This window comes from Lissotriton vulgaris, chromosome 5 (genome assembly GCF_964263255.1).
Source record: "Lissotriton vulgaris chromosome 5, aLisVul1.2, whole genome shotgun sequence".
NCBI classification, from domain to species: domain Eukaryota; kingdom Metazoa; phylum Chordata; class Amphibia; order Caudata; family Salamandridae; genus Lissotriton; species Lissotriton vulgaris.
The window spans coordinates 1,104,827,780-1,104,854,715 of record NC_141693.1 but is presented as its reverse complement, the minus strand read 5'-3'; the positions used below and the strand labels follow the sequence as shown (position 1 = coordinate 1,104,854,715).

Below are 26,936 nucleotides of genomic sequence, written 5' to 3'. Positions count from 1 at the left end.
GTTTTCACACAGAGGATGATAAATACGTACAAAACAATACAGACGAAGGTACAGTGCATTGTGCACCAAGGGGATCCGAAAGAACGGTTTCAAACCGGAGCGTCACAAGCCCCGTCAAAACCAGATGGCGGAAAGAAAACAATCCGACAATGGAGTTGAGGCCTATGCACACTATTATCGGAAGGAGGAGTCACCTTACCTCGTGACTAGGAAAGATTTCTTCGTAGAAAAACAAATTGCAAACATCCGGACCCAACACCAGATGACAGCAGTATGCAAATCATGTGCATCTACAACTAACATGCCTCAAACAGCAGTATTCACCTCACCCCACCCCAGTGCATAAGTGCTAGTGGAAGGGGAGGAGGATGGGTCCCATGTAAATCTATGAAAGATACCAATACTGGAGACCTTCAGTTACAGATGAGAAACCTTTTCTTCCCCTATGTTAGTTCGTTCATAGATTCACATGGAAATCAATCTCAAAACAATGAGCAATCAAGAAGGCAGTGACAAGTTTATGGGATTGAGATGAGTCTAAGCATCAAGAGAAACCAAAGCAGAAGACAAGCTACTTGAACAAGAACGTTTTTAGCTATTTCTGAACCAGGGAGGGATTCTTAAGGTTCTGTAGATCAAGGGGGAGGGAATTCCAATAAGTTGCTGCAAGATAGGACAGAGAACTGCCACCCAAAACATCAGAATATGCCTAAAGGTCGAATGATTTCTTTTTATTACAACTAGTAAGCCATTGTGTTAGTCAGAACTTGTCATCACTGTCAGGAAGCCACCTCTCCTTAATTTCCTCATGTTAAAGTATCTCACAGCCAGAGTAGAGATCACCTAAAGTGAGTGTTGCGATTTTTTCTGACCCTATAGTGATGGTTACTAAATTCCAGTACAAAGTCTGGGTTATATACAATAGGAGTTAGTGGTGAAGAAAATGGGGGAGAACTCTTCTTGCACGTGATTTGTTGCCAATACTCAATTGGATCTGTGTTTTGTTAAGACCTCCCTGAAGGAGCCTGTGGGAGGGGAGAGCAAAAGGAAGATATGGAATGGCCTCTGGTGGGAGAAATAGTTTTAAAAATAGACCCAACAGTTAATTTAAGGGATATGATAGAGTTTGAAGGGGGCCAGAGTTGAGCAGCTTGAATACAAGATTCCATGTTCAGGAAGCCCAGGACTCCTCCTGCTGTACCTGTAAACAATGTTGCCTTTAGAACTTGGAGAATGACATTTCAAAGAAAGGATTGAAGTTTTCGCTAAATTTGCTCCACTAAAGATGTTGATAATCGCAAAGGCAGACTCTACATTACAGAGGAGATGGGGAAGCAGTTCATTTAACTGATGCTAATCTCCCTTGAAAATATATTTTTAGTTTGTCTCAATGGTAGAGGTCTTTGTATAATACCCACAGCAAAGGTAAGATTTTGCTCTGATAAAGGTCAACCATTGTGTCTGGTAAGTAAATGCCAAGGTATTTTATGGACTCACAAGCTCAGGCAAAGTTGTTTGTTGGGTCTTTTACAGGTTTCGACAGCAACTTCAGTTGAGATTTCAACATTGTACCTGTGACTATTCCTTGGTTAAAGATATTATTAAAACCTGCAGTTAACATTTCTGCTAAAATGTGCATGAAGGCCTTCTGAAAGAATGCCAGGTAAGTTGCTTACAAGTGCAGAGAAGCCAGCCTCTAATAGTGGAGACCGAATGTCCACCAAGTAGGCCTCCTGTGCATCTGATTACAGATACTCTTCAGTAAAAAAAACAAATTGGTAATAATCAACAAAGTCATGTAGGATACTCTGTGTCAGAGAGCAGAATGCCTTGTGAGTCTTTAATATTAAGAATGTGATCTCTTGTGTGCGCCTTTGAGTTTACAGGCTAATAACCAATCTGCCTGGTCTCCTTTCTTGTAATAAGTTTGTTTAATGGATAATAATTTCTTGGCGGTATCACACATTAGTAATTGTTCTAGCTCCCTCATTGCTTTTCGAGGAGCCCTATAGCTGCGGGCTGAACTGTTTTGCTTATGTTGTGTTTATAGTCAATGTATCTCGTCCTCAAGTTCTTGCTTTCTCTGCCCACCCAATCTCTTCAGGTTTGCTGTGTGAAATATTAATTCCCCCCCCTAATTACTGCTTTTGCAGCATCCCATAGTATGCTATAGCGTATCTCGCCACTATCATTCTCCCACAAGTAATTAGCTAAGGCCTCCATAATGCATTCCTTTGCAACTGGATCTCTCGTGAAATGAAATTTAGAAGCCATGGCCTGCGGACTTGGGAATAGGATTCACCATGTTCAGGTGGAGCCAAATTGACGCATGGTCCGATATTTTTTTGGGACCCATTTCAGTGCTCATCATTTATGGCCTCAGCACCCTGGAGTTGAGAACGTAGTCTACTCACATACAAGATCTATGTACATTTGAGTAAAAGGAATATTCTCTAGCTCTCTGGTGTTGCTCCCTCCATACATCTTCAATTTTGAAGTCTACCAGACTACACAAAAGGGAGGGAGGAGCCTTGGTATATGTAGGGCACACAGAGGTTCCATCCAAATCTGGGATTAATGATACAATTAAGGAATACCCTACTATGACATGGCCCTTTGTGGAGAGTGCTAGCTTTGGCATGAACTCTGTGTAAAACTGTGCCTTTTCCTCATATAGTCAATCTGCCATTACATCTATCCAACTATCCTCTCTATCCGTGTGGATGAAATTTAGCTCTAAAGTCCACCCCTTCAGATGAGCATCACGGTGTCATTTGTTTTTGTGGTGAAATGTGCATGGAATTAAGATGGGAACCAAAAAAAGCAAAACCTGGGTACATCTCTAGAGACTACCTGGGTTTCTTGAAGGAGGGTAACCGTTTCTTTGTTTTAAGCCACTGTATCAGCACCCTCCGCTTGACAGGAATATTATGGCCTGACCGTTATATGTAATTATTGTGATAGGAGTTCTATTATTATAAGGTGCATGTTCGGAGGAAACAAGGTGGTTGAAAAAATGTTTGCAGGCTTTTGGACCACTTCCCATCTGCCACGCTTGAGGCCAGTGTGCGTGAATTAGTCAATGGGTGTGAATGCAATGCGGACTGTGAGGTGCAAGCCATGAATAACAAATACTGTGAACAAAGTCAAACAAAACAACAACTTAACTCATAAATCATTCCAACATTATCATGCATCTTACAGTCTATCTTGGATGTCCTCCGAAGTAATCTAGCTTGGAGGAACCAATTAGGACTGGCTCTGAACAGTAGCTGACGAACTCCCGCCATGCCAATGTTGGTTGCTGTATGAATCATGATATTAAAGACTGGGTAACCTGTTAGCAATGTAGTTTAACACACAAAGGTAACAGTTATACAGGAGCGCACAGTGTGTGTAAGCAAGTCCAAATACAAGTCCAGTTGGTGCTCAAGGTGGGCAAGAGTCTGTTACCACGACTCTCATATATAGCCAACAGTGGCTATATATGAGAGTCGTGGTAACAGACTCTTGCCCACCTTGAGCACCAACTGGACTTGTATTTGGACTTGCTTACACACACTGTGCGCTCCTGTATAACTGTTACCTTTGTGTGTTTGCCTATTGAGTTTAGGAGCAGCCGCATAAGCTAGAATGAATAGAGACAAGGAAGCTGAACAACTCTTTGACAATTTAGTGGCAGGTGGATCAATAGGAGCTGCCATGGGTTGTGTTTTTGTGAATTACAGTGGCATTGGATGAAGGAATAAAGAGAAGAAGATTTGAAGAATCTAACTTTATTATTGTGGACTTTGATTGCATAATTTGAGTGCTTGGTGGAGCAATTGCAGTTTATGGCAATACAAAAAAACTCCCCCCCCCCGTGAAGTATGCATACCAACGAGCTAGAACATGGGGTACAATCAATCATCTTCCGAGGGGACTGTGAAATCTTATTTTCTATTTGCTGTCTGTCGTTTTTGTTCCTCTTCCACCTTATCAGTTTTAGGTTTGCTACAGGCTCCACTTAGATCATCCTGGTTAGTTATTGCCTTGGCCGGATGTCCCATTGCCTCTGTCAAACACAAAGCCCCTTTTGCTTCATGCACCCAATAATATTTACCTTTGTATGTGAAGAACATGCGAAAAGAAAATCACCACTTGTATGGGATGTTTTCAAGGCGGAAGTTGATTGTGATCTGTGTGAACTTCTTTTAGCATGCTCAACTGGAGGGTGATATATCCTGAAAAAGAGTAAGGGTGGAATCTAAAGGTAATTTATTCCTGCTTGTGGGCTGCCACTAGGATTGTCTCAGTCTTTAAAGAAGGTAACCCTAATGAGATCACCCAGGGCCAATTTTATCTTCAGCTGGCACACAGAGAACACCCTATACGTGAGATCGAGCCTTATGGGATCTGCAGGAGGGTCTGGAAAGATCTATTGAAACAGGGCTTGGACGTAGTCTTCTAGGATGAGATTACTTATGGGATTTCTCAAAGTCATGTCATGTCTCCTGGAGCAATCCCCCAAATCTTCCAGTTTGTCATCCAGATCCTCATGGCATGAATCCAGTGAGGATATTAGTCATGAGAGATCCTTCTGATTATGGGCAGCTGTTCCATTCGATTTGACTCTGGGTGGTCTGGTCTAAATCAAATAGCATTTTAGTGAAGTCATGGCTCCACGCTGCCATATGTTTGCGAAACTCTAGGAGTGTCTAATGTAAGCCTTTGTCACTGGTGCATCTAGGCTGGTATCTGATGAGTCCATGGAGTCCACAGAATGTGCCAGTGCAGATGTGCCCAGGTTCTGGCTCTTCTCGGTCGTTTGCCCTTGAAGAAAATATTTTATGGAGGAGACTCTGGATGCTTTAGGTTTAGACATAGCCATAACTATAACACTAGAAGTATGTCAAGCTCTGGTGGATGCCCAGCATGACTGAGACTGCTACCAGCCTAGACGAGGCACTGCAGTCTCAGGTGGGAGGGCAGGAGACTCAATTGTAGCAGAGATAGAGGAGCTGGTCAAAAGGAGGGGGGACAGTAACGATTTTCACACTTGCGAGGGGTGAGAGCTCTCTTGTGCTGTGGCTCTTTGATGGTTGAGATTAGAGCAGAATAGGGTCCTGCACCCTACTGAGCCTGAACCCCTAAGAATTGAGGGATGTCCCAACAGAAAAGGTGGCAGGGAGTCTGGGAGTAGGCCTTTACATGTTATGCTGGGGGTGCATCTCACCAATGTACCGTCACAGGTGTCTGCCAAGAGCGCTTCCTATGAGGCCCAGAATTTAGTCTTTCAGGATGCCCCCCTATACCCCGCTCCACCGCCCCCACAAGCCAGAAGCACCGGAGGGAGCCTCTGCTTCCTCGAGGTTGAGTGCAGCCCACCACGCATCCAACCGCAGTGATATTTAAGGGTGCATCCTACAAGTACCCCCCCCCCCCCCACGCCTATGAACTGGGTCAGACAAAAGCCACCTAGATTCTCGTAGTATGTATGGCTTCAGGAGACTGTCTCCCTATTCCGCTGCCACCTGCTGGGGACTAAGTGCAGATCTCCTCTCAGCTCAGCCACCACTTTCGCCACCTATGTGCAGCCTGGTCGTTGCTGCATTGTTTTTGCTTTTACTGTCGATGTGGCATCTTTCGGGACTCCATGGGTCTCTCCGCTGCAGACTGGGCAGGATCCGCTTACCTGTACTTTGTGCTGTTACTGTTGATTCAGATTCTAAGTTGCAGTGCAGAAGCTCAGATGTCAGAGCTCGAGCAAGAGACATATCCCTAGGTACACGCCCAGGCACTGCACTGAACTTCTGTTTTTGAGAGTTTCTGTGGAATATATTGGACACATTTTACAATCATTTGCCTTATGTACTGGATGAAGGCAAAATAAGCACGCCTAGTGGGGTCCTCAGAATGGAACCTCTTGTTTTTCCACAAGTAGGCTTAAAAAAGACCTTTTTTTTTTGAAGATCAGATTTGATCTGATGTATTAGGCTTAATAAAATGATCATTATTCAAAAATGCTGAGAGAAATAGGATTTAAGCCACTTATGTGACAGAGCAGAGTTGAAGAGCACTCCCTTAACACACAAACTATGGTGACTTGGGTGGGGAGGGGTGAGGACTGCTTTATTCTGACTGACTGAATTTGGGATAATTAACAATTGTGTGAATAGGCTACTACTGAGATTATATTAAAGCATTTGTGTATGTTTTTATTTTTATTTTTCTAACTGTATACAATCATTAATACTGTAACAGGGTTAGTCACAATTGGCATATGTCATTAGTACAATGTTATAGTTTAACACTATGATTCCCAGCTCGCCAACAGGGTTAATTCAAGCATGTAAATCGATGGAAGATCCAATATTGGAGAAACCATGTTATCATTTTCTAGAATTTGTTATTGTAAGATCTGAGGATGCACCCTCAGTAGAAATGCAGCACATCTAAGTAGCTCTGAGACCCGGAACTTGAAACTTATTTTAGACTTTAACCTCTTCAAGAAGCAGCCTTACATGAGCACTTTACATGTTAAATGGGTATTTCTACTCTCATCCACTTCTGTTTTACCACTCCTGCCCTATCTTGTTCTTTTTGCCTCCTACTAATTTTAATAGCCACAGAGAAGCGGCACTCTTTTACAACAGATAAATAAAATGAAAAGGAGGCTAGGCTAAAATATTGGAACTCCACTGCACTAGTTATACTAGAGACAAACACAAATATTTGCCCGTTTTACATTTACAATACATTCCAAAATTAAACTGAAGTATCTCCAAGTCAGTCCATTTTAAAAATGGAAGACATTGTATCATTTGCTGTATCTGACCAAAAAAATCAACTCTGCCCAATGATGATTGGCCAGTTACTATTAGATCAGAGAGAAGGCAGCAGAAACAGTTACAAATGATATTGATGACTTATAAAGTATTCCTGAATTCCTTACCACACGATGAGCTAGTAAAAAAAAACAGTAACTATGTTTTTCACTCATCTAGTAATCTGCAATTTAAAAAGTGCCTATAGACAAAAGTCAAGGAACTGAAACTTGACAGAGAAACCGTTATATTACAGATTTCAAAAATACAAGTAAGTGTAATTTTTTCCAGTGTGCTTCATGAAACTCCATATATCCTTTTTGTTTATCCATTGTAGACTACCTTTCAAGCAAAGAGGATTTCTTTAATAAAGTTCTGCCATTATGAAAATAGGCAACTATGGCACTATGAACCTGTGTACACAGCGCACCTTTAAAAAAAAAAAAAAACAGCCCCACTAGGTCAGGTTTTCTAGGACAGGTGTCAATACTTTGTTCACAATGTGTTAACTGATAAAGTGGTGCTCCTCTTTGAGACAGCTGAGACTCAACCAATATTTTCTATTTTGGAAGTGTGTTACCTTATGGCCCTCTTCTCGTGAAAAATACAACTCTAGTCTGATGCTAAAATGTTAACTTTTGGTCAATGTTCTACACCAACAATCACCTCTATGTATGCATTTATTTTGTTTTTTAAATCACAAATCATTCAAATAATTTTATTTAAAATAATTTGTAATCATTTTGAATATGTACCAATTATGTAACGCTAAAGTTAGTGAATATTTTTGTGGAAAGTGAAACATTAACTCACTCCATGCTGCTGTAGTCTAACTATGGGCCCTTAGATCAAGGTCTTTGAAAGGAATTTTGACATGACTGTTCGGATACGTTTTCCTTACATACGCAGGAGAGAACATCTACAGGAAACTTAAAAAGTGGTAAATGCAAACTTATTATTTCTTCTTGAAATACTCAGTAGAATTAACTCATGATGTGCATTCCTCATATTAATATCCTAACCTGTAGATCTTTAAGATATGCTATTTCATTAGGCAAAGATTCAAGTTTGTTCTCCTCCAAATCCAACTCTCTTATTTTCCGCAGGTTTCCAATGCCATGGGGAAGCTTCTTCAGAAGATTATTCGACAAGACAAGAACCTAAAAATAAAAGCAAAGAATTTTAGGAAAGTGTCCACCTGTGTTCTAGGATTACTGCTAGGGTAGTCATGGAAACATGGAAGATGTTAGGCTGCAGTACTCCATCTGTCACCGCACTTACCATAGTGCACATTCATTCTTTAAACACTTATGCGTAAAGTTAGGATTCCTGATAGAATCCAATTAGAAAACTAACTTCCAACCTTTAAATAACAAACAATTATAATCATAAAAGGAAAATAAGCTATAGTAACTGCACATGTAGTCTATGGCACAAAAACTCATTACAGTCAGTGTACAGCTTTCATATTGCAAAGTTAAACGAAAACAAAGGAGTAATCCAATCCAGTGAAACGCATGGTCTTTTACCCAATCTTACAGCATCAACAATCGCCAAAATCGAAGGGTTCCAGAAAGTCTTTGTTTAATTATATCTGGAGGGGATATATAACCTACTGTGCTCACAATCATCAGAAGGCTCTTTTAACGAGGGACACACATCTAAAGTTCATATTTTTCTAACCAGATGATTCGACAAATAAAAACCTATAACCCAGGCAACGAGGTGAGCATTTGAATGAAGGCAGAGAACTAATAAATGGGCAGAACCAATTTCACTAGGAAAGTGTGAAAAAACGACTCCCCAGAAACTTTGTATTCCAGAACTCTGGTATTTAAATGACCACCGTACTGAAAAGACATGTGCCCTTTTTGCCATTTGCCAAAGTGTGAAATTATATGAAGAAACTTGGAAATTGTGAAAAGGGACCCAGGTCAAAGTGGACCTTTGAAAATAATTATTAATTATTTGCATTATATATTTAACGTTTTTGTGTAAGAGGGGAATATCAGGAACCTTGGCCTTCTTTCACTGTCATCCACATTCTGGAAACCTGTACCATCACAACTCCGCGATCTCAGCAGCAGAACACCTAGCCTACAAGTAAGCCAATGCAGTGTTTTTGTATCACTTTTTAAACAAGAAATGCACACACCCACACAAATCCCACTTGTTAAGGCAGAAATATTTGCGGATACAGCCAGATGAAACAGGGCAGCACTGAATGTTTATTTCATTATGCCAACTAGACTGTTCATGTATGCCTTCTGTATCACAGCCAGCATTCTGTAGCTTGCTGTGGAACTTACTGGGTATGTGTTGGAGTAAACTGAAGCTTCAGGGATCCTCCACAGAGCTGAGGAAGGGGCTGCTGGCACCAAGTAGGAGGACTCCTGTTTGAGTACAGGCAAGGACAGGCTACAGGGAGAAGGACAGGCTACAGGGAGAAGGACAGTGCAGTACAGGGCATGAATTCCAAGATCTGCGGCCAACACTGTTTGGCTACCCACGGAGTGTTGCACAAAGCCTGGTGGTGGCCCGGTGCTGTAACCAAGGAGATTATGTACAGCTTAAGGCCATGCTCTGTAGTTATTGGCCACCCGGGGAGGGTTTGGTGCATGGCATAGCTGGAGCATAGGCGTCTAGTGGGTTAGTGAAAGTGTATGTAGCTGTTCAGGTATTATGGTCCTGTGTAATGTAGGGCTTTGTACGTTTGCATGAAAAGTTTGAAATGGCTGCGCTTGTGATTGCCATGTTTGGGGAAGGTCATTAAGAACAGGATCGACAAGTGATATCCACACCGAGCCAAAAATGGCAAAAGCATTTTCTACTCCAGGCACAGTATTACAGCTTGGGTTGATAAAATACCATTCAAGCCAAACTGGAACAAGTAAAAGCAGCTCCTGGCACACGTGTTTCACTCTTGCTGGGGTTCGTCAGAGAAGCATAGCTTTGTCCAGACACAAGGGAAAGTGTGAGTGTGTGTGTGTGTGTGTGTGTGTGTGTGTGCGTGTGTGTGTGTGTGTGTGTGTGTCCGACCAGAAGGACAAGGGCAATGCATCCAGCCACTTCAATGAGGTGTTTAAGACTATATTAGCTTACTCTTAAACATGGAATTGCTTTGTTGAACTTTCCCGATTGACTCGAGGTGATGGGCACAATGGAAATGTTGCTGAATACTTAGGACTTTGCACACTTTCTGAACTACAGATGAAAACAAGTGGAAGCCAAATAAATGGAAAAGCAACAGGAGATGGACGAGTTGGTAATGGGAGTCAGCCTTACAGTGACTTCAGGATCGGACGGGACAGTTCAGAGCTTATAAAGACTGAGGTAGATCCCTGGAGGAGAATTAGCTTCCCAATATTTAGGTAAGAAGTTTCACATCTTTAGAAGACATGCTGGAAATGCCTGCAGCCCAATTTGTGGCTGCAAAGATCTGGTTAGCTTAAGGGACCTGCAATGTGATGTTTAACCCTGTCACAGGCTCCACTTTTAGTGTGGCATGGTTTACTTGTCTCGTATCACTGGAGACTTTGCGCCACATTCTTTTGCAATGTAATATGAAGTGATTATTTTGACAGTTCTGCTCAACATCTTTAAACGTCATGCAGGGTAAGAACACCTTTAGGGATCATCTTTCAAACTCAATTAGTAAGATGTTTATGTGCAGCATCCCTTCCTGAGGGTTGCACTTATAGTGAACAAGAGTGCCCTGCCCACATAATGGGTTGTGAACTTAAGTTGAGGGTCTTATTCACACATGCTGTCTTTTATATACATGAACATCGTCCAGCCATGAGGTAAGGTTCTGTTTGGTACACAGATATCCCACTATCTAATGGCTAGTTTCTCCTGGTGGCCCGATTCTTCATGGAAAATTACATTGTCAGATGGTATTAAGGTAGGACGTCCCTCCACCTAGCACACTGTGGAGTTGGTGTTACTTTGGACAGTCTTGTGCTTCATTATAGAGAATGTTCTATATTCAACCGGTCCCTGGAAAGTGGTGACTTAGGGAAAGGACATGCCAGATTTCCCTTTGTTCAGGGTGAAAGCCACTGATGAAAACAGCCTTAGTATGATTTGTGCTGCTTGGCATTGGAAGGGGCTGTCAGAAGGCAGGGATCTAGGCATGGGAAAGTTTCTATTCCTTCACATCAACGTTGTGCAGGCACCAGAGTCAGACACTTTGGTAAAAGATTTATGAAAATGTCTTCACATCAAAGGACAAAGTGTTGAACTCCTGAACATCTACCATGAGGCAAATGCATCTACTTTAACAAGGGTCTTGGGGATAGGGAAATAAAAGAAATTCTAAATCATGTCTGATACAAGCATGTCTCCTTTATCGGGCTAAAGCATACTGAAACCTATCTCCTTGATGTATATTTTGATTGCCCTGAAGTGGAGAATGGGATGCCTAGAGCCAGGCTTTCGACTAAGATAACATCTGAATAGAATAGTTTGTGCCTGTGGCACTCATTCAACTGAATACAGAAGATTTACATCTGTTCTCAAAGGGGGTGCAAGTGCCGATTGATCTTTAGTTCGAGGCCTCATTAATGGGCTTGAAATGTTATATGAATTAAGGAGGACTGAATCTAGACAACATAAACGTCAAGAGTATGGGAACAAAGTTCATACACATAATGAGGAAAGGTTGGCCCAATTTCTAGCTAGCTCACAATGCCCCGTCTGAACCCTTAACCTTACCAGGGTGCCAGATGGTATCAGCAACCTCGAACATGGCTACTTTTTATTCCTCAAGGGAATCATGGGCACAGATCTAGCCTTTTGTTGTCACTTTTGCAAGCCCAAGGTAAGCAAGAAAAAAAACATTGTAACCAGCCTTACGAGAATGCTGAAAAAGACACAGTTCAATCATTATGAAATTACTATGTGATTATACTCTTATACCGTTATCTAGTACTACCTATACTATTGAGAGCATAGTGGCATTACCAGATCATGTTGTGTCAGGCAGACTATCTGGTGCAGAGCAGGCTATTATCCTTTGTAGGATATAGCTTAGAGTCAGCATAGCTGCATCCAAGTAATAGTGCACCGAGTTCCAGGACAATCCCAGCAGAAGTGCTCCTCTGCCGAATGTAATGTAGGGGCTGTTCATATAATAAAGGCACTGTTCCAATCGCACAGAGTCAAAAGTGCAGAGCTGATGCAATTGTTTGTCTGGAGCCTTTCAGATGTCTCTAACCAATCAAATATAAGAACATCATGTCCTATATGCCTAGCCTTGGATGGAGAGGACGAACATCATAACAATACTTACTAAGAAATTAACTGTGTAAAATAGCTTGTCAGTACATTATCGTGTAAGTGTAAAACATGTAAAAAGTAACCATTAGAAAAAGGTGTCAAGTTAAAATGTGTAACTAAAATGGAGACTCAGAGCAAGCCCTGTTGCACATTCCAACACCCTCTGCTGGGCCGGAGGGAGACTCTACCCAAACTAAAAGCAGTCAAAAAGTTCAAGCTAAAAGACTATAAAATATAATAAAGCAGATGAAAGCCATTAAAAATGTTTTTTAAAACAAAGGGTCGGGTTAAAAATCTAGGAGGCACCCGAAATACTTCCCCTATTCAGAGAATCAGTGGGATCCTTGAAGGAACCTGCATCTGCAGACTATATATCCAGTGGCTCTAAGTGCGAATTCCCAATAAAAAACATGGCCATATCCAGTCCAATGAAATGCTGATGCTGTGACCCCTGGTAGAGTAACCGCAGTAGGAGAACCAGATCCCAGGAATTCATGAGCCGTAGTATTCATGCTGGCTGGTGATAACAGCTCATAGTGAGCATTCTGCAGGACTGGTAGTCTCATAGACCCGCACTGAAGGAGCCCTCAACGTACGCACTTGCAAATCCATATCCATAGATAGAACCAGTTGCATTACAAGACATAGGTTTGGTGCACACTCACAAAGGCACCACAGACAGCGTAACCACACCAGTCTAAAGGTCAAGGATTAGTTGTTGTTTGGTTCCTGAAGTAAAGACAATCCAAAGTACTGTATCATGCGTTCATAACAAAGCAGGATGTGTGATAAGTCCATCACTATTTGGCCTCGAGGAGGGACATGCATTGCGGAGAAACAAACACAGTATCATTACAGCAATAACACAATTGGTGTACCTGCAAATGTACTGAAAACCAATGAGTATGAAAAGGATGGAATCACCCAGAATAGTCTGTAATGTACAAACAAAGCCAGACCCAATCGCTTTAAAAAAGTGCACTACTCCTGCGGCATTTAAAGCAATAAATATTCCTTGTACATATTCACCAAAATGCTCTAGTACGTTTATGTGCAATAGCGATTGTACTTCAGAGGAAGTCCTTGCATCTTTAACATCAAACTTCTCTCAAGCAGATGTTTGTGCAACATTCTTCTGAAACAATCATGCTTTCAGCCAGCTTAACTCAACAAAATTAATGTTAAAAAATAGGAATTGAGGGCCACAAGCCCAAATTATGTGTGTGGGCAGAAATCAAACTTTATTACTAGTCATGCCCTTGAAACTGTCACCTCATCTAACACTCCCGATTTAATCCCACACCAACATTGGTCGTTCAGGATCAAATAACTTCCATTTGAAAGCAATCTGAACACTGGACAAATTAATGAGACTGGGATGCCCTTCAGATAACACGCCAATTGGCCATGGAAACACTGCACACACCATGAAGTGTCACTTCTTTACGAACTAGTGAATAGAGAAATGAAGTTTTACATTCGTTTCCAAAAATGAAGGATTCAGTTTCCCCATTCAAACATCTGTTATCAAAGGGCAAAAAAACTATTTCATGAACAATACTCTCCCCTAAAGCTTCATAGCTGCCTACTTAAAGTATTTAAGACTAGATGTTGACTGAAATGTGTATAATGGTAAAGAAATAAACCAGAAGCTCAACCATACAGCAGATGGTGTTTCAGCTATGTTCAGCATTGTGTAAGTCGCATCTTTCTTTGCAATCATCCCATGGGGTGTGTGTTAAATTGTAAGGCAAAAACAATTCTGTTGAGTTCATATATTTCCAGGTCATACAGTTTGATTTTAAAAGCTGCAACGTGCAACTCAATTCCATAATCTATCTCAATTGATTTTGCCGATGCTGGAGGAGAGACAAGCCATTCTGAATTATATATACTGAAGATGATGCATTTATTCTGTGAATAATATTGTGTCGACAATGTAGTCATGCCATTATCTACAAAAACAAACGCTTTCCCCAAAATACCCCTGTTAATTTGTATTGAGGGTTCAGCAGCTTCTTGCTGAGAAATTTTCGACAGTTCATTTTAAGTGGCCTATATGAGTCATTTAGAATATGGTGACCGAGAACCCAACAAGAGTCTGGTAAATCCATGACCTCGGAAAGGACAGATAGAAGTTTCTTAACTGCAGATAAGGTGAAATGCTGGCATAACTTTCCTGCTCTATAGGTGGTAACCACCTTTGAATGTTGTGACTGCATATATTGGGGTCTGGTCTGCTAGCCTTGAAACCCACTGAGTAGTTTAAAAAACATGTGTTACAACTATTAGCATCAACAGGCTAAAATAATCACCCATCTGAACCAGAAAGGTAAGAGTCCTATGTACCATTCTATACCATCATATTCAGGTGTTCCTCAGTAAAATTTGCAAAATGTTGCCAATTATCAAAACATACAATAGAAGGAATGCTCATTTCTTTAATTTCAGCCAAACCTACAAAAGGTAGTTTGCTGCACTGTTTTGTTCAGAAAGAAAATTTGTCTAGGGATCAGACAAGCTCTAAATAAATCACCAGCAGGGAGACTGGCGGTCCTGGGACCCCAGTCCTGGTTACGGACAGAGGTCTTGGAGAGCTTCCCCTCCTCATCATCACACAGGTTGTCTGGCTGCTCGGTAGATGGCAAAGGTTTGGGTCTCAACCCCCCCACCCTTCTTATATTCCTTTTCCAGGCTCAAAATGTGATTTGGTGTCTGAATCTTTGAAGTTTTATTTTGATGTTCTGCTTCTTTGAAATGGACGTCTTTCCCATTTCTTCCCTTTCTTCTTCCTCCTGAATGGTGTCTGACAGCAGGCAGGACTCAAGAACTGATTAGCCCACATCAAGATTCATGGGGGTGACAATAGTTCTCCTGGATTTCGGGCACAGTGGTGTGTGCTTCAAGGGGTTGATCCTAGACTCCCAGTCCAAAACGTTGTGATTTCCTTATCAGCCCCAATTCTCTCTTCCTGTGATGTGTCCAGGCCCCTTCCTTGTGATCTATCATTGAATCAAAGAGCCCTTTGAAATACTGAGAGAGCCTGGCTCTCCCATCCTCTACTGCATGTCCCTCTCAGCTCATAGAAATGCAGCAATGCACGGTTCTGTCTTGGGGGGGGGATTCCTCAACTCCTCATGTTTTCACCAGGCAGGCCTAGACATTCCAAAATGGAGCCCAGGGTCCTCCATGTAGTGTACCAGTCAGGCACACTTGCACTCAGTGCAAGAACGCTTGCACTCAGTGTTCATCTACAGCACACTAACTATACAGAACTGTTATCCTCCTGTATTATGCCTCCACAAATCTACATGCAGCAAACACATTGTAGCTCCATGGCACAACTAACATTCACAGATCGTATCGTCTGGATAAAATGATACATTATATGTGTACCAATGTTTACTGTTTAGCATTTTTTTGTGTTTTTTTTTCTTTCCACAATTGCTGTGTATATTTCATTTTTTCACCTCTTCCAACATATTTTAAAGCGCTCTGATATCCTTCGGGATCTTGTTCGCGCTATATAAAACTTTATAAATAAATCACTGCCCTGTACTTGCTCGTATCATGACTTCCAAACTGATTTCAAATCAATATTTCCCTCCCAATATTCATAGCCTTGTATTGCCAGCTGGGAAATAAATGAATCTGAATAAATACATTTTGTTTAGGTCAGCATAATAATAATAATAATCCACATTTGTAAAGCGCAAACAATCACCCGAAAGGGTCTCTAGGCGCTGGGGGCCGCCAGGAAGATTAAGCAAGCTATTGCCCAGAGTCACATGGTGCTGGGCTAATCTGCCAATGGCACCCGTGATCCCCAGATTCCAGAGTCAGCCGCCCAGGCCGCGGCGCCTCACCTCTTCCCAGCATACATTTCTTCACTGGGAAAGGGATAAGCTTATAATAAGAAACTGAGTCCAGAAAAATAGGCACATTTTTTCAAATATGTGTTTAAACCACCCACTGATTGCATCAGCAATGTTCTCATCATGTGTAATTAAAACCTGTACGTGGAGTATTAACTCTGTAAATAGTGGTGAGCATAATAACAAAACATTTCACCATAATAGGAAGAATTTAAATACAAATCTTCAATTTCAAATACTGTAGAAGACTATTTCAGAAAGCATGCTATTGACAGTTTCAACATCCCATTCATCAGACATGGATCTATGAGTAATTATTTCATCCATAGCGGCCTTAAAGACACTAAGAATCTGTTAAGTTTCTGTAGGACCAAAAATATCAAATGAGACCTCATCCCAAACAATTCCACCAGATACAGGAAATGCAGAAATGTTCACAGGGGACAGATCTCTTCGCAATTGACAAATGAGGCTTCAGCACCTAAGCTACCAGTTCTACAGCAGAGTGTTCTGAAAAGTAATGTCCGTTCAGAAGCATGATAAAAACTGTAACAAATCAAATCCAGATAAACAGGAAAAGCAGAAAAATGGAAATTCAAATACAGAATCATGGAGAAATCAGATATGTCTGTTTTAGCCAAACAGAAAAAGCCCATACACCAGGCAGTTAAGTATGTAATTAATCAAAAGCAAAAATAATCAATATCGGCAAAGTAATCCGAGGCAGTCTGTGCAAAAAACAGGGATCTCACGTGGAAAAGGAGAACTGGTAGACAACTCCAAAGGTGTTTACCAACTTTTGTTAGGAACATCAGTAGAAAATTGTAAATTGAATGCTGATGTGCATCCTGTGTTAGTAATAGTAACAGGAAGTTGTGAAAATTCAGCATCTGAAGTCTCAAGCCGCGGAGAATCAATATTAGTACATTAAATGCTTGTAGAGAGATTTCCTATATGTTAGCGAAAGGAGGCAGGTAACTACGCAGGAGCCCTCGCAGACTACTGTGTAGGACTGGCCAAATAATGGAGCTTGATCAGATCTATGGAAATAAATCGTTTGCTTCTAAAACAAGCAAGCGGTGGCAATAATCACAGTTCTGGTACCCTGAATGCCAAGGACTGGTGCTCTGTATTATGGGCCAAATTCTTGCCGGTCAGTAATCTCTCGAACTAGATCCCCACCTTTAGTAATCCAGCCACAAATTGCTGTTTGCTCCTTCACAGTCAGTGGCAAACCATTTGGAAATTGTATTTTACTTCTCATCTCTGAAGTCTTTCAGTTCCTATAAGACAGCAGAACATTAATTGATGTCAAAAGGTGTGTCTGCCACCACTGTGCCAGGGTTGTCAAGAACTTCATAGGGTGTACCGCCACCCAAGATTCATCTAGGCAGGTTTAAAGCCTTCTGGACTCCATGGATAAATCCAACAACAACCTGAACCTAAAACTATAACTGCTAAGGACTGCTTTAAGTCACATTTTTTCCTTTCCACTATTGAATTTCCCTCAGGATAATGGGGGAGGAATAATGCAAAGCAACACTCAGTTTTAACATGGCATCCCGGTAATCCTTGGAGGAAAACACTGGTCCCTGGTCAGTGTGGCATGCAGCTATTGCATATATGCCGATAAAGACTTGCAAACCTTTAATAACAGTTAGAGCATCAGCCAATCGCTGTGGCGGCCACACACACAGAAATCTAGAACATGAACCTATGACCAATAGTATAAAATTGAACACACCATCTGAATTCAGAGGTCTACAGTGATCCAAATAGACAGGTTAGGTGTTTGCGTTTAAACTTAATTTGTTGGCAAATGTTATAGCCAAGGCTTTTTGTTTAGTTGTACAGGCCATGCCACCAATAGTGTTTCTGCAGTAAGGAAACTGTAGCTGCCACACCTTCATGGGCAGATGCTAATCCCTCATAAGCAGCCATGATGAATTGTAACCTTCGGTCTGGGTTGGGTATCACTCGATCACCCACCCTGGGAATGCAAGCAAAATTTATGTTTTGGGCACTCAATAGAAAGGAGTAATTTGCTGGATATTTTTTAGGTAATGGAGAGCAGTTACATGAAGCGTGGACAGCAACCATGACGTCCTTATGCAACCATGTGTGTGAACGAGTAATTGCAGCAGCAAAAGCAGTCTGAAACGCTGATTTCATGGCTTCTGCAGCCAATTAATTCCCTACGTGTATGCAAGCATGATTATGACGATGTATGAATTACATGAGCACATGTTAAGCAATCTAAGATTTGTCACTTTTCACCAATGCAATTTAGGCTCGATAGTGTTTCCTATATAATCTCTAAATCCATTCAAGTGTCAATAATGTAAGTTCTCATTTAAAGACTGGACACAGTAATAAGAATCGCATACGAGGAGTGTGGGGAATTTAGGATCAGTATTCTATAGTACCAGAATTAAAACTTTCAATTAAGCCAGCAGTGCGGTACAATCCCCTAAGGATTGTGTAAATGTTTTTTGTTAAAGGAATTCTCCATCTTTCATGACATTGTGCACTGCTCCACATGCAGCTGATTAACGTTGCTTGATGCCAATCGAAGGTTTAGCTTAACCATCTGCATATTTTATGAAATCATACTGATCAAGGGGCAAAACTTTGAAGGGTATTCTTATTCATATTGGAGAAATAATGAAATAATTATTGTTTGCAAGGTAGGATCAAAGGCATATTCATCAACAGTAGCTGCCCATTGTATCCATCTTGGATTTAAGACTCTTGTGTTAGAAATGCTTGCCTTGGTGACAGCCTCTGAGGCTGGAAGGGAGTAGCCACAATTATGCGTTTCCCCTGAGCCACAGTTTTTCCTTTATAACCGATGTCTGAACTGCAATCAGTATTTTTCTGTTGATGAAAAACACACTTAAGCATTGGAGTATAAATGTGAGTCATAGGCAATCAGTACAGTATCACCCTTGTTAAAGGTGACATGTATAACCAGTGGATCCTACAATGATGTGGTTCACCAAGTTTGTTGTGTTGACTCAAGTGCATAAGTGTCTGGATTCAATCATGTCAGTTTACAGTGTTCTGAGAATCTGCGAGTTTTCTGATGTCCAAGGTGTACTGGAGAAATCAGAATAAATCAATTCATACACTGTTTAACCCATTGGGGGCAGTCCAGTATGTATGTTCTACCAAAGTTGAGAAAGCCTAATAGATGGCCTTGGACAGTATGAACAGGAAAATATTACTACTAAGAAATTAACTGCATGTATATTGGCTTCTCAGTACATTATTGTGCAAGTGTAAAACACGTAAAAAGTCACCATTAGAAAAGATGTCAAGCTACAACTTGTAACTAAAATGGAGACTCAGAACAGGCACATCACAACAGAAGAAAATATCAGCTAAGTGTCCTTACGATACACATTTACATTATAGTGATTTGAGGTGATGGGTTGCAATTCTGGGAACAAATCCCTTATTTGTTTTAGAATATATCTTATTGCTTACTCTTTAAATTGACATATGTTATAAAACAAACATGCAAACCAATCGAACCACAAGAAACTAGGCTGTTTACAGCAATAATGCATTACAATTCTCCGGTTCTTTTCCCCACATGTTTGCCCAGTCAGCCTTAGAGTAGTCTTCGACCCAACTTTTTTCTCTTCTCCTCCATTTTTTCAGACCTCTATTTTGATGGCCTTACTGCTAACCTTGCTAAAGTGCAAGTGATCTTTCCTCTTATCATGGTAATAATGGCTCATACACAATTGGCATATTTAATTTACTTAAAAGTTCCTAATAAAGTGGTATTATAAATACTCAGGGCCTGTATATTAAATGCTACTAGTAGGCCTGCTGCTGTGCAAACAAATGATGGAAGGAATTCTGAACAAATCAAAACATTAAGCGCCAGTCAAGAGATCTGTGTTAAATCCATTGTTCTTTTACTCAACATGCCACCCCAGTTGATCCATCAATAGGTATTTTTGCCTTTGTCGCCCTAAGTGGGAAAGGTTGCCCAGATGTGGGTCCCGTGTTCTCCATGCCACTGGAGTCAAGCTAGGCTAGCTGATGATGGGTGATACCTCTGAAACCGGTCCTAGGATGCTGGTTTCCCTTTAGGGAGGACCTTGCCTGGCACTTTGGGCTGGACTGTTCGCATGGGGAGCAGTCAAGAATGATTTGCATATGGCTGCGTTTAGACTGGGATGGCATTGGGAGTAAAAAAAAAAACGATGGATTTAGTCTCAGATCTCTTTACTGGGGGTGAATGTTTGACCATGTTCAGCATTGTGGCCATTAACTGCTCTTTATGTCCTAGCATGCATGCCTGCAGCACTCATTTTGCTGCTCACTTATTTAGCCCTTTATACATGTCTTAAGCAGACACTTTAAGGCATGGGCAAGCCTTTCGGGATGGGAGGGTGTGGGGGGGGGGGGGGGGGGGGGGTTGTGGAGGTGGATAGCGCCAGCTCTGTTTTGCAGCGAGTCTAGACCTTGAATAATGTTTCAACAGATTGTTTCAAACACCGATATTCCCGTAATTTATTTTTAATGTCAGTGATGTGCGTGAGTCTATTACAGACATTCTGCAGAGAAATGTTTTTTTTGTTTCATGCAACATCCATTTAAAAAAGTTTTTTAGATCAAAGCAGAACATTGCATATGAGAAATGGCAGGGTGTCAGAGATTATATGCAGTAATATTAGTGAGCAGCTGCTGTGTTACAATATTGAAATACTGTAAACACATCACTATCCCTGAATATTAGATATAAACATTTAGAATTTGCACACGTGTGCTTGTGCACTGTCAGTGACCTGGACAAAGAGGGCATGAAAGAGCGGAAACTATACAGACTAACATGTTCACTTCTCAAATTCCATATTAAACTATACTAATATACTACCCAAATAACTGAATAACATATCCACTACTCAAATTACTACATATTGTAATTTTTTTTTTACAATACTAATTTTAAACAGTAATCCTTTATGGGTTCCAGAGTGACGTGCTACTCGCCAGAAAAGCGATTCAACACCCATCAGGGGTAACAAGTGCTATATGAATGCAAATCTTTCTTACCCTTTTATCCCTCCGCTATCCTTCTCACTCCAAGTAACTGACTAATATCCACCACTGAAATTACTTCATATTTCACCATATTAATTGACCACTAATCCTTTTTAGGCTTCCTGACTAGCGTGCGTCCACAAGCGCTATATAAATACAAACATGTGTCCCCCTCTATCCTTCTGCTATCATTCCAAATCCAAATAACTGACTAACCTATCCACCACTTAAAATGTACTTGCATGTTTCACTATACTAATTTAACACTAATCCTCTATGGGTCCCGGAGTAGCGTGCTACTCGCCAAAAAATCGCTTTAACGCCTCATCAGGGGTAGTAAGCGCTATATAAATGCAATTACAATACAATAGATCATGAAGTCAAAACTGTTCCGAACAGGGACCCCAAAATATGTTTGGCCCAGGGCCCCCAAAATCCTTAAGATGTCCCTGGTCTCAGGCCTGTGTGCGGTTCAAACTGGCATTTCGAACGGGCAAAGTAAATATTTTGCCAGGCCCAAACCTACCTTTTTAATAGATATGTCATCCATACGCTAACAATGGGATTACCATATTTCATTTTATAAGTATAATTTTCAAATGTGAAGTTATTACTAATTCAAGTTAGCTTCTTTGGAATCCTAATTTCAAATACTAACTTATGGTGAAATCAGATTTTAAATTACAATTGTACAATATGTACAACCCATTAAAAATGGAATTGGTCATGGACTACAAAACTAAATTGAAACACATGAAAACACCTGACTGCTTTCTACAGACCAGACAGCACTGATTTTCTAAACCTAAAGTTCTGGTTGATGGATGCCGTTAGCATTTTTGCATAGGTTTTATTGAAAAGAATGTTAGTTAGTTTGCCATTTACTTGGAAACTAACCAATGGAAAACCACAAAGTTCTTCCTAAAGTAAACAATATCCTATTGAAAAAAGAAGGGGTCACTTAGACACCCACAACTGGTCAATCAAGCACTGTGGTGGCTTGGGTCCTGACTTGACGGGCCACAAACTGTAATTGCAGATTCACACTGACATGGTGGTGATCTTTTAAATAAAAGGGCTCCTGCAAGTGTCCGGCAGTGATTTCAGCAAAAATGTAATGACAGCTGGTTAGGATTTTTTTATGGTTTGCTGACAAACTCAAAAGCAGAGGTTTGTGAAAATCCAAAAGTACTGCAGATGTGCATCATGTGGGCATCACTATATTATTTTTTTGTTCACAGCCATTGTGGTTTACATCGCTTTCGTAAACATGAGTATGGATGGAAGGAAACAGCCTTTACAAAGCAGCCGTTACCACACCTTACCTTTATCATGTATAAATTACAAAGTATATGCCTTTACCACGCATGTCCTTAACACACAATCTTTTTACCACAAATACGCCTTTACCATGAAAATGAAAGTATTTCGCAAGTAAGTTTATTATATAGGTAATTATAATTAGGACCATGTTTCCATAGGAAAAGCCTTTGACTTGCCTTTATCTTGGGCGCCGTTTGACGAATCTTCATGTAATTTTCCAAAATAAAGTGCCCCAATGATTCTTGTGCATTGAAGTTTTGCGGTGATACGTCAAGCGGGACCAAGAAAATCAGGGCGAGGGGGGGGGGGGGGGGGGGGGGTATGGGGTGCGCGGCAGCTTGGGGGTGGGTTGTCAAAAATAGTGGTTATCCCATGTTCATTCCCATAGAAGTTTTGAACATGTTATGTTAAAAGGTATTTGTAAAGCGCAACTGTCACTCCAGGGAGTATCATGGCACTATAGCGGACTGATATGCGGGCAGGGTGATTGAGAAACAGGAAAGAAGGGATTTAGATAAGTGCTCTACATAGTGTATCTGGGGCCAAGAAAATCCAGGTTTTCAGGGTCTTCCTGAAGAGGGTTTGAGTGAATGGAAACAGATTACTAGGGAGTTGCTTCCAGGCTATGGTACCAACACTGCAATAGATTTCCCACCTTTTTAGATACATCTGAAAACTGGAGGATTTAATAGATTTGCATTGGAGGATCAGAGGGTGCTGCGTCATGGAGAATAGCGAATGAACCTGGAGCGGAGGTACTGGGGGCCCGAGGAGTGGAAGCTTCCAAAGGTGATTTTCAGGATTTTGAAATGAAATGAATGAAATGAAATGAATTTTGTGGATCGGTAACCAGCTAAGTGCTTCCAGAGCAGCTGATGCAGATTATTTTCTAGGCCATTTTAGTACTAGTTGTGCTGCAGTGTTTTGAACCATCTGAAGTTTATGTAGTACTGATTTATTAGCTCCTGCATAGAGGCTGTTGCATTAGTCCATTCTCTATGCGATTAAGGCTGTAGCAACGGTCTGCCTCGACAAGATGGGGAGGAGAGCGAAGCATGACTACAGCCCAATCTGCTGGAAGGAATTACACCAAATTTGGCAGAAAGCTAGGTCTTGGTCCAGAAAGAGTGCTTTTTGTTATTTGGTGTAAATCAGTTCAGTAGTTTGAGACATTAAAAAAAACAAATTGCATTTATAGGAACTCGGGTCCACCAATCCCTGTGCTGAAATCGGATTGGCTGCCAACACTATAATCAGGAATTGTTGGCAGCCATCTGGGGACTCTGCTTCAGCCAATTACCACAAGAAAAGTTTAAAAAAAAATATTAAAAGGGGGCAGGATAAGAATACCCTGAACCCCTAACTGTGGTTCCTTGGCCCCTTGTGACCCTGACAAGCCAAAAAAGCACGTTAAAAAAACAAAAATTGCTGCAGAACCATGAATCAAAATAAACAAAAAACAAGCATTTGTTTTGATTAAAGATCCTCCCATGGGCTCTGTAAACCCTAGGGACGCCAGCCCGTGTTTTTGATGCTATGCTGGACTTTGTTTTTGCTGGCTTAGATGCTTTGGGCACTTTGACACTGCTGATCAGTGTCAAAGTGCAAGTGCTCCCTGTGTAAATTGTGAATAGGATTGGTTCTCCCAGATTGGCATATTTGATTTACTAGTAGGTCCCTAGTAAAGTGCACTAAGTGTGCCAGGGCTGGTAAATCAAATGCTACTAGTGGGCCTGTAGCACTGATTGTGCCACCCACATGAGTAGCCCTAAAAAGAGGTCTCAGGTCCGCCACTGCAGTGCATGCGAGCAGTTTGTTAACTGCCATGTCGCCCTGGCAAGTGCACCCATTTGCCAGGCCATACCGTTCCCTTTCTGTGCACATATGACACCCCTATAGCAGGCCCAAGGTAACCTCCTGGGTAGGGTGCAGTGTATGTGAAAGGTAGGACATGTACTGATGTGTGTAACCTGTTCTGATAGTGAAATAATGCCAATTTAGTTTTTTCACTTTTGAACGGCCATCTTGCCCATAGGTCAGAATGGGGTATGCTGTTTAACATTGTACACGCATGTATGCCCATAAGAAGAAGATGGAGAAATGGAGACTGGTATCCCAGAACTCAGAATTTAATAACACATTTTAGTGAGAATAGTTTTTAAATTATGTGTTTGAAAATTGCACTTTTAGAAAGTGGCTATTTTCTTGTTCAACCTTTCTGTGTGCCTCTGCCTGGTAATGGATTGACGGTCTAGCTTTGGGAGTGACAGGGGCTGGTGAGGTGTCATGGCTTCAGAAGCCTGGGTGAGTCAGCCCTAGGCTGAATAGGCAGATCTGTATTTGGAGTGGTGGGAGGAGTAGCTCTTGGACCTGGCTTCCACAAAAGACTGGCTCCACCTCCTGTGGTGCGTCTGAAGACCCTGGCTCACATTCACAAAGGAAGAAGTTGTGCACTGACAAAGTGCACCAAGAACTGGTTTGGAATGGGTCCAGCACCCCTCACACAGAGAACAAATAATATGGGGTATAAATATGAGAGCTGAAAACCCTTTCATTTACACTACTTCTTGTTCAAGAGGAACCTGCTGCCAACGAGGATAGTGGAACAGACTGAGGAGTACTGCCCTTGCTGTGTGTCTGGGGCGGGCCAGCAATTTGCTGTTCTGCTGAGGAGAGGACAAGGGACTTTGCTGTGTGCTGTGTCCCCCTGCTTGAGAAGGACTTTGCTGTGTGCTCTAGGGCCTGAGAAGAACTGGTCTCCTATTGTGAAAGCTCTGGGAGATAAAGTTTTCCAAGAACCTCCTAAAGCCCTGTGTGCGTGTGACTGCACCCAGTGTGTGTTCTTCGTGGAGCCGGTATTCCTGAGAAGGGCTTTACTCGGGAGATCGCATCTACGTCGCTGAGTGCGTGTTCCACTACGTAAGGCCGCCAAAGAGGGAGTCCCCCACCAGGACGTCATCACCCAGTCAGTGAGGAGAGGCGCGTTCAAGTCTCGGAAGGTTGCTCTGCTCGCCCCGTAAGCCGCCCTCTAGAAAAGAGAACTCCCGTCATCTGCACTTCACCCAGGTGGGGTCGTCGCACAAGATCAGCTCCAAAGATAACGCACCCGCCTGCACTGCGGGTTCTATTGCATTGAGCAGGTTGGGAATCGGCGGGGCGGGCCAGAGATTCAGTTTAATTGGCAGGCCTGTCAGGGACTGTGCGAGTATTTGCCCAAGTGGTGGGAACTACCTTCTGACAAGTAAATACGTCCCGTACCGGCACAGTAGACGAGCCGCGGTACAGGGGCCAGCTCCTCGGAACCTGTTTGTTCCAAAGCCCATCGGGGGTGGGGGGCATATATTTGGCAATTACTACACGCGGAAATGCAGTCAGTCGGGAAAAGTCTGTTACCGACAAGAGAACTGTGCAGATGACAACAGACTGTGCAGGTGCTAAAGAGAACAGTGCTATTGATATTTTATGTGATTTGCCGAAAGAAATATACAATCTACAAGTTTATTTTTATAAAGAACATTCCAAAGAACATTTCTAAGAAAAGCTTTAATGGTGTATGTTGGATTTTTGTTGTGTTGGTCTTGCATCATTTAGGTAAAGATCACTATATTTTTCTAAACCTGTGTGGTGTCCATTTTTGGTGTTTTTTGGGTTACTGTGAGTGTTGGTAAAATACTTTACAAATTGCCTTGGGGATAAGCCTGTCTCCTCATGTCAAGCTACCAAGGGGGTGAGCAGGGGTTTTCTACAGTGTGTTTCCCCTCTTGCACGGACTAGAAGTAAGGTTCCCTATTATGTCAAAGGTACCTACATCTGCCAACTAGAGACCCCATTTCTAACAATATACACATATATATACACATATATACATATACATATATATATATATAAACATATATACATACATACGGATTCCGTGCGGGAAGCTGTTTATTCATAAATAAACAGCTTCCTGCACGGAATTCGGTCACATCCATCTATCAGGGTTGGAGCAGAGTCACGGGTACAGACAAACTGAATGCCCAATACATACTGTAATGTGTGCTTTTCTTACTGAATTTACCTTTTAATCTCACTGCATTTGACTGTTTAGGTGCGCAGTAGTAGTTCATGTGTTCTAGATTTTTGTTGTTTTGTAAACTAGGATTTGGATATTTATTATAATGACAGACTGCCTGTTCTTCATTATAAGGTTTTTGCTTACTGTATGTGTAAATGTTTGACATGTGGATTGGCGCACACAGTCACGTGGCCAGTAATATTCCTCTCTCTTCTGCTTTATCTTTCTCTTTTACTTATCTTTTTCTGTTCTTTTCTTTCAAATTGCACCTTGTACAGGCACATTAGTCACTACTGTTTTATAAACTTTAGCTGTTGTAATATGCAGGCTATATTGCCACTTGGCGTGTACATATGATATCAATTAATCCAGATATGTGATCAATGGGACCAGGATGCTCTATCAGTGGTATGCCACTGGCAATAACCATGGGCTTATATGTTTTTTTTTTTCAATCAACGATTGTTTAAATAATAATTACTGTGACAATCCAAATTGTACATGAAGGATGTTTTAAGTGAACTTTATGGCAAA

The 26,936-nt window shown here is 41.4% G+C and overlaps 1 protein-coding gene across 2 annotated transcripts in view; it reads right to left on the bottom strand.

The window, feature by feature from the left end:
* SHOC2 (SHOC2 leucine rich repeat scaffold protein) overlaps window positions 1-26,936 on the bottom strand; it is a 279,109-nt gene that overhangs the window by 53,543 nt on the left and 198,630 nt on the right. For both annotated transcript variants that reach the window (XM_086922782.1, XM_086922783.1), the window contains one exon: window positions 7,829-7,966. In XM_086922782.1, coding sequence (XP_086778908.1) covers window positions 7,829-7,966 — 138 coding nt within the window. The remainder of the gene's footprint in view (window positions 1-7,828; window positions 7,967-26,936) is intronic.